This window comes from Leucopleurus acutus, assembly GCF_964270905.1.
Source record: "Leucopleurus acutus genome assembly, chromosome: 6".
Taxonomy (NCBI): domain Eukaryota; kingdom Metazoa; phylum Chordata; class Mammalia; order Artiodactyla; family Delphinidae; genus Leucopleurus; species Leucopleurus acutus.
In genome coordinates this window covers 64,218,811-64,233,258 of record NC_139149.1, presented here as the reverse complement: position 1 = coordinate 64,233,258, position 14,448 = coordinate 64,218,811, and the positions used below count along the sequence as shown (strand labels likewise).

At 38.4% G+C, this 14,448-nt stretch overlaps 1 protein-coding gene across 5 annotated transcripts in view; it reads right to left on the bottom strand.

Moving 5' to 3' along the window:
* Window positions 1–14,448, bottom strand: part of OSBPL6 (oxysterol binding protein like 6) — a 92,182-nt gene that overhangs the window by 18,694 nt on the left and 59,040 nt on the right. For 4 of the 5 annotated variants that reach the window (XM_082841164.1, XM_082841165.1, XM_082841166.1 and 1 more), the window contains 2 exons: window positions 6,567–6,674; window positions 4,753–4,890 (listed from right to left, as the gene is read on the bottom strand). In XM_082841164.1, the coding sequence (XP_082697290.1) occupies window positions 4,753–4,890; window positions 6,567–6,674 (246 nt within the window). The remainder of the gene's footprint in view (window positions 1–4,752; window positions 4,891–6,566; window positions 6,675–14,448) is intronic. The other variant, XM_082841167.1, reaches the window with a different exon arrangement.

Sequence of the window (14,448 nt, the reverse complement as noted above, 5' to 3'; positions counted from 1 at the left end):
AACATTCTTATCGTAAAAAGTTAGAAATTACATGAAGCTAAACAGATGATATGAAAATCATCCATTCTATGACCTAAAAGAAATCACTTTCAACATTTCATAGGTACTACCCCCAATTTCAAAATGCCTATGTAAACACACTGATACGTTTATCTTTAGATACTGAAAAAGGGGATTGTTTTACATACTATTTTATAGTGTTCTGAATATACTTCCATTCTTATAAATATAGCTCTTCATCCTTACTTGGAATGGCAACGTATTTCATTAAACAGTTATATAACACAAGGAACTTAACCAGCATTCACGTGGCTTCCAATTTTTTATTACTTACAGACAATACTTGGATGAACATCCTTGTAAACATATTTCTGTGAATCTGTCTGGCAATTTCATTAAGATTTATTCCCAGAAGCGAAATTGCTGGGTCAAATGAGTCTCTTTCAGGCTTTAGCTGTATGTTGCCAAATTGCTCTCCTAGAAGACTGTACTGTATTACTTCGTTCTCATCATCAGTACATGAGAGGATCCATCTCTCACACCCACTTAAACACTATACATTATCAATCTATATTAGTATGTATCTACCTAAGACACATAAAAGATCTCTAGTTTGAATTGCATCTTTAGTGAAACTGCTGTCTTATCTTTCACACATTTTTCAGCTTGTCATATAAACTGCATTTTTTTCTAGTTTGCAATTTATTTTTTAATTTGTTTATGCCACTCTTTTTGGCCATGTAAAAGTTTTAAATTTGTATGTAATAAAAACCATCAGCCTTTGCCTTTAAGGTTTCTGGATTTATTGTTGATGTTTTTAATAGAGTTGGGGAGAATTCATATATTTAGGGAGATAGAGTTATACTCAGAATGATTTTGCGTAAATGAATAATGATAGTTTTGCTTTTGCGCCCTGAGCAATGCTATAAAGATAGCAAATTGAGAATAAAGTCTTTTTCTCATTTGTATTTTCCCACTGCAGCTGGCTTCCAGTTCTCATTGACTGCAACTAAATGGAAGGCTAAACCTTTAGGCCCATGAAAGCCACATTCTAAACCTTGATAGAAATAAAAGGTAAATCAAACTCTTCCATGTGATTTCTCTGAAAAAAGCTAATCACATCCAATTATGTTAAGAGAAGACAAAGGCCTGCCTGAACCTAATTCATGTTGCATGCATGTTTATTACATGAACATTTAGGAGCTATAAACAGTCTAGTCCTCTTCAATTTCTAATTTCACCCAAACTAATATATGATAGAAATAGTCCAATATCCATGCCCATGTAGAAAGTTCCGTGTAGAATATAAAAGAACTCTACAATGACAGTGGGCCCTGAATAAGAGCTATATTATCGTATGTGTGAGCAGTAGCTAAGGCCGGGCAAGTCGGCTATGGTCCACTCATGTTGTCCTGTATATACAGTTAAGGCTCTGCCATATTATAATGAAACAATTAACATATATTAGTTTTCTCTCCCATGCTCAAGAAGTCCTGGAGCCAAATATTTCTCTTTAAGAGGTTTGGGATTCAAAAGAGTTCAGGAAATATTTTTTTCTAACTGCGACCAGGCATGCAGCATTGCAGAAACAAGTTTAAAAGGCAAGTTTAAAAGGCAAGGAAGTAGATCATTCTGGAAGTGAGAAGAACATTTTTTTTAAAAGAGGTTGCGCATTCATTAAGTGAAGCACATAAAGATTTTTCTCTCAGTTATGGAAAATGTTAATGTAAGACAGCTAAGGCCCAGATGTTTCTCCGATTAATCATATGTAATGAGCTATAAGCATTCTTTCCTTCATTCAGTTAGCAAATATTTACTGAGTTCCTGGTTCACCAGAATGTTCTAGTGCTGGGGACAGAGTGGTGAAATCCCTGCCCTCACTCTAGTGGGGGGAGACACACAATAAACATACGAAATACATATTTTGTTGGATAGTGATAAGCATTATGGAAAAAAAATCAGAAGGGAAGAGGCATGTGAAAGGTCAGGGGTGAGGAGGAAATGGTAGCTCTACACTGTAGGTAGGGCATCCAGGGTAGGCTTCTCAGAAGGTGACTTCTGAGTAGACTGAAGTGAGTGAACGATTTGACCGCGTGGCGCTGGAAGTGTTCAGCCAGGGTGGGCGGCAATGCAGAGGCCCAAGAGCCTTTGGCAGCTGTCATGCAGAATATGCAGTTGAGCCCATCCTGCAGCGGCTACTAGGATTCTCACATGTACAGTAAACCAACCAGGTGGGCTTGCCAAGTCTGTTGTCCAGAGACTCAAGGAGCCTTCTGGGGGCATCTCATCACAAGGGAACTTGGAAACTTGGGCAGATGAGGTTGCCTCAGGAACAAAGTCTTAGCCTAAGGGGAAGAGCAACCTTGAGAACATGGAGGTGCCTGTCACTTGGGTTTATCTCCTGGTCCTGCTTCTTCAAATACTTAAGACTGAGTGTTGTGATAAAGGGGAAAGATTTAAGTAAAACACAGACATTTTATGAAAACCTGTAAGATCCAGTCACAAAGAATAGATGTATAGCTTAATTCTTTCCAGTGTGGGTTGTAGGAGAGAGTCACTTTCCTTATTTCAGTAACGGACAAGGGGTGTCTGGAGCAAATTGACAACTGCAGGAAGCACTCCATTGGCCTCTGGAAGGCACCAGAAGAGAGGTTGCAAGAAGCTGCAGCTGAGAGCAGAGACCAGATTATGAGTCTTTGTATGATAGCTAAGGAGTTTATATTGGACACTGGGGAATAGGGACATCATCAGATTTGCATTTTGGAAAGATTAGCCAGGCTGCCCAGTGGAAAATGGATTCGAGGAGGCAATAGAGGAGGCAGGAAAACTAGTTATGGAGACTGACAGGGTAATTTAGGTGGGGAGCTGATGGAGGATTGAATTGCAGTAGCAGCAGTGAAGCTTTAGGAAAATGTATGTATCTGAGAGTATTTAGGTGACAGAAGTTACAGAACCTGATGAGTAAATCAACATGGGTGATGGGTGGTAGTGAAGGGAAATACTGAGGCAACTCAGGTATTTGATGTGAACAACTGGGGAGAAAAGCACTTAGAAAAGCAATATGAGAAGTATGGGTAAGTTTGAGTTTTTCCCCTTGGGGGGTGTGTGTGTGCATGTGTGTAAGGGGGCTGCTGATTAATTCACTTGGACATGCTGAATTAGACAGTCTGTGGAGCACCCAGGTGGCAATGTCTCACAGGCAGGTGGTTGGGTGGATCCTGAGCTGACTCTTGCTCTCTCTTTAGACCTGTTTTCTCCCTGAGCTGTAGACCTGAATATCCAACAGGTTGCCAGATAACTCCACTGGGAGGTCTGATAAACTCACAATGCCTTAAAGTGAGTATATCAACTCCACACGCCTCTGTCATCTACTACCTTGCCCCTCTATCAGCCACTTGGTCCACTGTTTCACGGGGGTAGCACCACCCTCTTGCTTGGACTCATGCATGTAACCTGCTTCACATCCTCTTCATTTCTGCATTGCCGGTGGCTGGTGCAAGTGGCAACTGGGTGCCCAGTTGAATGTGACCCCAAGAACTAGAAATAGGGAAATTAGGTTGCTCTCACAGGGCTATGCTATAAACTTATCAGATGATGGGTCAAAGCCCAGATAATGTAGCATTAAGTTTGTCTGCTTGAATAAGGACAAAGAACTGGGTCAGCAATGGAAGCCCAGAAAAGGGAGAGTCAGAGAAAAAAATGCTGGTAGCATGTAGAACTAGCATTAAACTAGTTCTCTGTCTTGTGAATGGGAGTTTCTGTGAATCTTTTAATGTATGACTTGGAATCTGAGAGGCAAGTGCCTAGCTTGATGTGGTAACAAATTCAGTACCTGATACAAGAATTCTGTTTTAGCTTTTCTCCATTAGAAAAGTGATGTGTTCACTCTTTCTTTCTATTTTCCACTTATTTTTGTTTCTAAAATCACTCATACTTCCAAACATCCAAAAAGAACTACTACTAATTGTCAGGATTTTTCCTTTCAATCTATTTTCCATGCATATGGAAATAACACTGAGCAACTATTTCATCTCCTTTTTGTAAAAATGCAGTACAGATTTGCAATCTCAAATGACAAAATTCTTAAACAACTGTGTGGGAAAGAGTTTTGGCTGCTTCTCCCATGCCAAAAAAGAAAAAAAAAAAAAATTCTAAGTGTACTTGACTAAATTTCAGTAAAAGAATTTCTGCAACCTGACCAAGGAAGAGATTTCTTGTTTCCAAGACCTTGTCAAGATTCACGGGCATGACAAGCAATCCAATAACGCTTTTATGGTAGCCAGTGGTAACCTCCAAAAATGATAATTAGCCAACTAGATATGTGCTAGACATTATCCTTCTAAGTTCAAATTCTTGTCTCTGGTAAAGATGTGTATGGATGTGTGTGTGTGTATGTACAAACATGAATGGTAATTTTCTTAGTTTCTCATGCTTAATGTATTTATTAGCTAGTCTCCTTCTATAAAGGAGTCTGTTATCAACTATTTGTTTACCCTGAAATATGAACTGTACAGGTAAGTCAGAATAAATCTTGATTCTTTCTTTTCATTCATCAAATTTGTGACTATTGAGTTGGTGCCCAGTGTTAAGGGCTCAGTAAATGGAAACCATATAGTTTGCATGCTTTTGGCTTTGCTACTATTTGGACATCTTACTATAATATTTTTTTTAAAAAAAGTTCCACAGTCTTACTTTCTTTAACCGAAACTCATGGCCAGAAGCAGTTAGGGTTGATGCATCAAGGAACCTTACCTCATTCTCTGAGGAGCTTGCAGAGAGGAGCACTTCTTGGGCATCGAAGAACTCAGAGACAGACTCCGACATGGAGAGGCGGCTCTCATTGGCTACTTGTTGTGACAGGGGGAGACTGACGTGGATTTGCTCACCAGCCTACAGAAGAGAAAAGCAGATGGTGTAATCGTTTTCTTCCCTGTAAGAATGGCTATTTGTTCAAATGAGACCATGACGTACTAGCCAGATTTCTAGAAAAATTCATACTCTATGTTAAAAAAGTGGTGACCACAGCTAATTTTCACTTGCAACTGAGTAATGACCACTGCATAAGTTTCCTTCCAATATGCCTAAAGAATCCAAAAGGTGCAGCTGAAAGGTGAGTTGATTTTAAATCTATGCTCAATTAATATTAAGTGGAATGTAACAGGTTGAGCCCCTATCAATACCCTGAATTGACTGTGGAGACAAGTTCCTTGTCACATGCTTAGGCTTGTCATTAACTAGCCATATTCTAACCAGTATACTACACCTCCAGCAGTATCTGTAGACACCACTAGAGATATGCTAAGAAAACAGTCTAGAAGACTAATTTTTGAGACGGAATATATAAAAGTCATTTTCCAGTTTGATCATGAATTTTATGCAATGAAACATATGATTAGAGTATTGAACCTTATTTCAAATTGTATTTTTATTCAGTAAGTAATAAATATTGTTTTCAAGGATACAATTTAAATTTCAATCAGAAAAATATGTAAGAGAACTAAAATATATATATTCTAGTACACATTTCAAGTTGCAAAGAAGATTCAAACTGAGATGGTTGACTAATTTTTGAATGACAAAATTTTAGAAATACCTCTAGATTCTGGGCAGTTGAGTAGGCATAAGTGTCATCAGAGATCACAGGACCCATGGAGGTGGATGGACGCGGGGTGGGTAACTTACATCAAAGAGAAGCTGTCTGGGGATGGTATTTCCTAAGCAGTTAGATGGCAGAACACTTGCACCCACAGATTTCTAGAAAAATGTACATTTTTGGTGCAAATATGGCCTTAGTATTAGTTAAAACTCTCACCTTGTTACATGTATTACTGTTGAAAAGTATAAATTCTCATGGCTAAAAATAATAATTTTATAAAGGATTATAAACAGAATTATACACTCAAGTTTAGCCCAAATACTGAATGTTCTCCTATCCTCTAACCATTTCTTCAAAAATTCTTCTGAAAAATGGAGTAATAGCACCTACCTCAGAGAGTTGTTGGGGGTGTGAAATGAGATAACATGTATAAACTGGGTTAGCACAATGCCAAGCACATAGTAAGCATTCACTTGACACGCGTTAACCATTAATTATTAGCATCATCATCAGTAGGAGCTGTAGCAGCACCAATAGTAGTATCTTAGCAAGGTCAGGTGACTTTTCTTCTTAGATAGGACTTTTAAAACAAACCTTAAGCAAACTTTTATTTAGCACCTTCTCAGCTGAAAGAGTTTGTTTTCAACATTTCATGGGCCACTGATGATAAGAAATATTTCAAATGAAGAGTGAGAGAAAATTCACAAGCTGGAGTATATACAAACTAAATATTCAGTAGCATGAGATGAACACAGGAATAAATAAAAACAGACAACGGATCACCAATAATCAATGATGTCAAGCTCATGTACATCCTTCACTCCAAAGAACACTGAACTGTCAGCAACACAATATTTATGCAGGGAATCGTATCAGCAGTGAAAGAACTGTATAAAAAATAAATCAAAATAGGCAGTAGATTTAGGTGCTATAAAATAAGTATTCTACATCTATTAAAAATGAGTCTTACCTCATCAGGGCTAGGAATAATATTTACACTGACAACCTGATCACAAATAATAGATTCTGAATGTATTCTGTTCAACCGACTCCTTAGTTCAGCGTTCTGGTTGAGTGCCTTAAAATAACAAAAACCGCATATGTAATTTCAAGTTGTGACGCAAGCATAAAGCAGAACAAGCACACAGGTACACTTTAGACAACAAAGTCTTATGATGTTCTTAGCTGAAACTTTTGGAGCCACCATAGGCCAGATCCCCCTGGTAAGAAGGAAATAAATGGCTCAGAATTAAGGCACTCATTGTTTTGCAATATAAGACTACTACTTAGTAGGTTAGTGGGTTGAAAGAGTTCATGGATTTCATAAAAATGATTCATGGGATTTTCTCTCCCTTACAGTCAGGTCCATTACACCCAAGCCCAGTCTACCACCACATATATATCACATTTTACACCCTAGGATAAAAATTATTGATTCTTTCCTTTTTTTTTTTTGGTTTTAGTTTCTAAAATTTGGGAGTTGTTTCAAAACCAGATATCTTAAAAATTATTTGGAAATGTAGTGAACAATGAACTGGCTTTATTTTATATCTAGAGCTATATTTTAGAGCTATATTTTAGTCTGGTGAAAGAAAATAGTTGTCTTTCCACTTTCTAGGAGCACATAATTAATACCTGTGACAGTACCGCAGAACTAACTCAAGCGTAGACCAAAGACGCCTTCCTTGAACAGTGTAAACATCGACAAGTATAATAAAGAACATATCACAAAAAGGAAACTAACTCCAAGCTACCTGCATCTCATGACTTTTAACACATCCTAAGTCAGCATCAGTAAAACACCATCTGCTACAACCCAGTTTAGAGGGTGGGGCAGAAAGAGAACAGCTTTACATAAGCATGAGCTCCCTAACAGGGGCCCTGTGGACAGAGGCACATGGAGCACATTAGTGCATGGGAACCTGTTCCATATACAGAAGACACTTGTAGCTGACTGGATTACACCAAGTCTCAAGTAAAAGACCTTTGTGAGGACAAAGCCCAGTGAAAAGCTGGACAGCTCCTTTCCTTTTCATTAAAACCAGCAATTAGAAGATGGAAGTGAATGTTTCAGAGCGAAAGATAAATGTCAGGACTTACTGAAGAGCACATCTGCCCCAGGGAGTGAGGATTCTGCTTTTCTTTGTAAAGAGTCGATGACTACGGTAAACCAATACATAGACAAATATAACAGCATAACTACAACTCTGTACCTATTAAATCACCCAGGACAAATTACACAGTGGCTAAACTTCACACTTGCATTGAGTGGTGCAGAATCCTTGGGCATGGAGCACAGAACAGCCCCTCTCCCTTCATCCCAGCTTTTGCTTTTTAAGAAGAAAACTGTTCACTCACAGCTTTTGGCTTTTGTTTAAAGTCTTTAGAACCAGTTCATAAAATATGTGTAAAATAGAACACACTTGGTCTTGTGGGCTGTCAAGTATTGATGGATTAAAGGTGGACACAGATCCTACAGTCATATTGCAGACAGGAGGAAATATGTGTCCAGTTCTCTGAGAAAACAGGGATGTGTTAGTGAGAAAAAAGGTGATTACTTTTTTAGTAAATAAACCATGTGCTTCCTAATACCTTTATATTCTGCAAAAGTGCTCAGGATCATTTTTCTTGGAGCAAAATCTCGAACACTTGAAATTTGAAAAAAAAAATACTATATCATTCATATTCTTTGTGATTACATATGCTTATTTGTTCTTTCATTATTTTTCTGTCCACAAGTGTACTGAAAGCTGTCTCAGTTATTGAAATAATTAGAACCAGATATATTTTGTTGTCTTGGAAGTAGGAGGCCTGGTTGTAGGTTGTTTGATGGTTTTAATTGCAGAATCACATTCATGGCTTCAGGGTTTCACACAAACCTCAACTAAGGGTTCCTCCAGAGTGACTGCACCTTCTGTTGCCCCTGGAACAGAGTTAACAAAACAAACCCCACAAAAACTCAAGGGCAAGGATAAGTAATGTTTTTTTCAGAGGGTGGGAGTTTTACACACAAGTTTCCCATTTATAAGGAAACTTGGAGAATTGTTTGCTCTGGATGTCTAAGAAAGTTGAATTCCCATTTAAGCGCTCATCTCATCCAGTATTCATTAAATGTAATCTTGCCTACAGGTGTGTGTGAAGGCACACAAGGTATCAATAGGAAATGAGATGAAAATTAAAGGAATATTGTATTAATAATATATATGCAGTGGTAGAAAAACGTTACGTGGCACAAAAAAGCGTGGAAATAAATAACTATTCCAACTCTGGCAACCCCAAGGGCAGAGAGTGTAAGCGGATGCGGAGCATGCAACAGCCCATTTCTGTGTGTCCTGCCAGGACGGCTCCTCCTTTTGCCTCAATCACACAGACTGTTTTGAAGTTGGCTACAACCAAGCGCCATGAGCGCTCTTAGGGAGTGCTCAGGACCACATTTGTTACCTCCCTCCCTGAAGCTCACCTATTTTCTCTACAACGGTATTATGGAAACATCCTTGGGAACATCGAGGTATACAGATATTTTCAGTGAAATGACACTGTTAGTGATAATTAACATAGAAGAGCCCAGTTGATGGCAGAAACAATATACAGAATGCACCCGAGGAGTCTGTACCGTGGTGAAGCGAGGGAAAAGGAGGCACGTCGCCAGCCACTTGCACAAGCTCATGAGCAAGAAAAGCCATGGGAACTTGTGAGTAATAACATTGCTCCAGGAGTGGCAGACGGCGCCAAGGCCTAGCAGGCAGGAAGCAGCCTCGGGCTCAGGAACTGTGCCTAGATTCTTTAGGAAGTCTCACTACTTGCTTCCGTAAGTGAGTTCAGACCGCACTACAAACTCTCCGCAAAGTATACTCATTTTCCCACACCTCATGTCCCTCATACACATTCAAGCGTAATATATCCAAGAAACACATAATTCCTGACCCATCTATAAAAGAAGTTACCATCTTGAAGTTCTGAGCCAGAGTTAATTGCCCAAATCCTCACCTCCTTGGCTATGAACTACCATTCATCCTCCTAGGCAGACAACGGGTGAGAATTTACCCTAGACTGGGTGAGACTCTGGCATAGCATATGCATTTTACTGAATGGAACTGTGGGTTCTGGGAAGGACACATAGAAGCCTGAAGGCTGGAGAAGGATATGAAACATGGCAATATGGGATCACCAGAAGACTTAAACCCTTCAGATAAAAGCAAATTTTTACCTCACTGGTTGAAAAGGAGTGAGAATATGAGTATGGAAACTGTCAAAGCTAGAGCTATCAAGAACCCGGGTATCTCTTAAAAATCACCTTGTTTTTTATTTAAAAAAATACTATTATAGTGTATTTGGAAAACACAAAAAAGTAGAAAAATATTTTTAAAAATTCATACCTTACTACCCAATCAACCAATTTCTGGTAGCTCGGTATATTTCTTTCTTTCTTTCTTTTTTTAAATTTATTTATTTAATTAATTTATTTTTGGCTGCATTGGGACTTTGTTGCTGCACGTGGGCTTTCTCTCTAGTTGCAGTGAGCGGTGGCTACTCTTCGTTGCGGTGTGTGCACTTCTCATTGTGGTGGCTTCTCTTGTTAGGGAGCACGGGCTCTAGGTGTGCGGACTTCAATAGTTGTGGCATGTGGATTCAGTAGTTGTGGCTCATGGGCTCTAGAGCACAGGCTCAGTAGTTGTGGCACACGGGCTTAGTTGCTCCGTGGCATGTGGGATCTTCCCGGACCAGGGCTTGAACCAGTGTCCCCTGCATTGGCAGGCAGATTCTTAACCACTGCGCCACCAGGGAAGCCTGGTAGCTTGGTATAGTTCTTTCTAGCTTTTTTTCTTAAGCATTTTCCACATTATTTAATGGGAACATACTCTACATTCTATGTCTGCCACTTATTCTTTGTACACAGATATTTATTTTATGTTTCAAACTCTTCACAAATGTGGTTTTAATAACTGCAGAACAAGTGATTATTTTCTACTCTTGGGCACTTACGTTGTTACTGATTGTTATTAGGATAAATAATGCTGCCGTGAACGTTTATGTGCAAATAGGCTTTCTACATTCAGCATTAACCCCTTAGGTTATACATATCAGCCATGGACCAAAGGGTCAAAGGGTAAAATATTTTTAAGGCTTTTAATAAATATTGCCAAATTATGTCCAAAATGACATCAATTTAAAGTTACTGGATAGCTAAAAAAAAGATGTAAAGGATTCTATGAAGAATATCTTCATATACAACAAATTTGGCCAAGTCTCAGGGAACTCTGAAATTCAGGAACAAATACACTCAAAACATTTATCCCAACACAGAATACTTATTTTGGATGTATAAAATGTTGTAGACAGGAAGGATGGTAAACGCTATGACTGGGATCTTAATTATGCTGCTGTGTGCCTTAAGCCAATGTTTTTGCTTACATTCCCAAACATACCACGTTTCACTGATTCTAATACGCACAATTCCTCAAACATTAACACCTCTGAAGCACTGGTCAGTTTAATTGACAGTTTTTTCCTTCTTAGATGGCACATCTAACGGTGGACGCCGTACTGATTTAATGAAATTCAGTAACTCTAGACTGAGTACTAACTCTAGTACTGAGTACATATTCTGCTGCTCACATTTGTACAGACCCAACACCCAATGCATTTAGCACAAGCTGTGTACAAACTCCGGGGCCAGAAATCAAACTGGTAATAGTGACGGAGTGTAATGTATTGAGGACAGACTCAAGGCAAGTTGAATCTTTCCTTATAGTAATCTAGGGTGCTGAGTTTACCATAGGCTTACTATATACTATTTGATTTTGGTGTTCAGTACTTAAAATTATAGCTGCTGTGAAATAAGGTCATTTACAAAGGGATACATGCCACACAAAATACCTTGTCCTACAGGTGTAAATCCAACATCTATGCTGCCTTTCAGGTGTAAAAGTTTACTTTTAAAGTTTCATGGGGTAAAATAACAGAATTATGTACATTTTTGTATACGTATAGATCAGGGATGAAATACTACTTTAGAAGAGAAATTCATTATACTGTTCAGCCTTGCAAATTATTACATGCCCAAGGCAGGTAAAAATTTATGCTGAGCATGTAGTGAAGAATGCTAATTTTACTTATCTTATTATGCTATGTACCTTCTAAAAGGATGATGGAATTTGCCAAGCTGATATATTTAGAAGCTTTATTGAAAAGCTGCATTTTAATCATCAGACCTATATCAAATCAGACTTATGTCAAATAAAAAATAAGCTTTAAAAACGTAAGACTAATCTAAGAAGTTATTTAAACAGTCTCTCTCTCTCCTTCCCTTTCTAGGGGGAGACTTGGATTGGTAACTTCATTAAAAAAATATCTGGGTTTTAACTGATGATACCTGAATAAGGATCAAAGATGTCTTTAGGCTACCTAAAATCACACTATAATGTGAAGTTATATTAACATAGAAACATACGTAGAACAGCTGTCTCAATGTACTCAAGCTATTTCATATCTTGTTCAATCCTTAGTGCTATATTTAAAGAGGCACAATGAAAACAATAGAATTAGCCAATCAGGATGGCTACATCAGTTAATTGTTTCCCATCTTCAATGTCTCCTTATCTGCTAGTTCCTTCCTTTCATGACACAAACAAACCTAGATGACTGCCAAATTCAAGGTTGACTTTCAGTCCATATATCATTTGCTGCTAAGTCAGACCCTGTTAACCTTTTCGTTCTTGAAATTATCAAAACTGTTTACCCTTGATCTCAATTATCATAGCTATCTAAATTTGTCAGCTGTTTACCCTGGGTTTCCATCAAAGGATCCTCGTTTTTTTTTTTTTTTTTTTTCAGCTTGTCCTTTAAATACTAATGTTCTCTGTGGCACCTCCATTAGCCTCTTTTATTCTGACTGAAAACACAATTTATCAACATCTATAAATTCACCGATATACGAGGGTATCCACATCTTCCTGCCAGGGCCTCTCTCCTGAGCCCTAGATCTCAGGAGGAAACGACCCACCCAATGGGAAAGTATGTACAGACACAAGGATGTGAACACAGCCAAGATGCTGTGATAACACAGAACTGGAAGCACTGAATTCGCTAGTGGACAGAGTATAACTATCTTTATAGTCCCAAATTATTTTCAAATTTTTTGAGTTCAAGAAAATGAAGTAAATATAACACGCCCCGCCCCCCGCAAATAATCCAACAAAAATCTATTGAGGCTCTAAGTCTAGACGCAAATAAATGTTTAGACAAGAGAAGGAAACATTTAACCCAAAGCACGCAGTTGATGTAATTTCATTTTATTTTACTTTTATTAGGTTGGTAACAGCTGCTGCTGTCTCCTGAGGTCCATCAAGGACCAATTCTTCCACGAACCTGATCTCTGGGTCTGCTCACAGCTCAGGCATCTCTCATTTCTCTGAACACGCAGAGGCCTGGAAATCTGCACCGCTCATGTGCCACTGGGAATGGACTACAGCATGGTCCATTTAACTGTTTCCTGAGTAAATACTGCTCATCTCAGTAGTCAGATCATGAACTTCCTGGGAACACGGCCAGGGCTACTTTTAACTTGGTGTCCTATACCTTGCACTGTACCTAAAGTACAGTAGTTGAATGAAACACAATGAATGAATGAACAAATGAATGACTGCTTTAAAATTTCTCTTCATCACCATTTCTAATCTCACCTGACCTCCCAAACTTAGATGTGTTTACTATTCTCTGTCTTACCAACAAGCAAATAAAAGCAAGCAGGCGGGAAACAAGCATATTTTCTTATTTTTCTTAGTACAAGCTTATCTCATACCACTAAGACTTCAATCCTTAATACATCTGAAGAAAAACACTGCAACATGTAGGGGGACAACAGTGTATTTGACACATTTACAAGATGACATACAAGATGTTTACTAACCATTACTCTGATCTTTCTGATTCATGATCCTTTCAGGATCACGATTCAGAAGATCGATTAACATGGACTAGGTGTTCAACAGATCCGTGACATGAGATCAGTACAGGGCAACCGTTCAAGTGTGCATGTGAAGGAAGCCCTCTGAAGACTGGAACACAGTTGCCGCTTTGAATGCTCAGGCTCTCGAGTTCCCTAGTTTTGCACTGGAAGCAGCATATGCACCTCAACTGACAGTGTTTGATGGCAAACAGCAGAACGTGTGGCCCAGAAAACAGCATTCAATAACGTGAAACTTAATGCTGAAAAGAAGCTGACAGGTCAGGTACATAAAACATGGTGAGACCGGTTTAAGTCTAATTTTCAGGAACTGAGGGAAACTCGTCAAGCAGGAGCTGATCCACATGGAAAACCACTTACCCAGCATGTGCTTGCTCCTTCGCTCTGATCCAAGGCACCAGGAAGTGAACAATATTTTATATAAACACTGAGTTCTCACACAAAATCAATAACATTGAAGTCTCAAAGGAAGTTTTAAAGGTTAATTTATAGACTAAATGAAAATATTTCTGAGGAAGTGCTCAGGGTAAGAAAGCATAAGGGCAGTTTTAAAGGATTTTTAACAGAGATTTCAACCTTGAAATACACAGGGACTTGATTAGTATTAATAAGATCAATATAATATATATTGAGTAATATTTATTATAGTGTAAAATATATACTGAAATATATATAAGAGTCTAGCCTCAGGGAGCAGAACTTAGGAAGAAAATCCTAAGAGTACAAATCAGAATAGAAAAAACAGGTAATAGTTATCAGTAATTTTCAACAGATTAAAATGTAAGTGGGAAAAAATAGTAAGCGTGGAAGATCTGGTAGATTTTGTCTATTTGACATTGGATCAAACATATTCTGGAACATAACTGTTTAAATGTGTATGTAAATC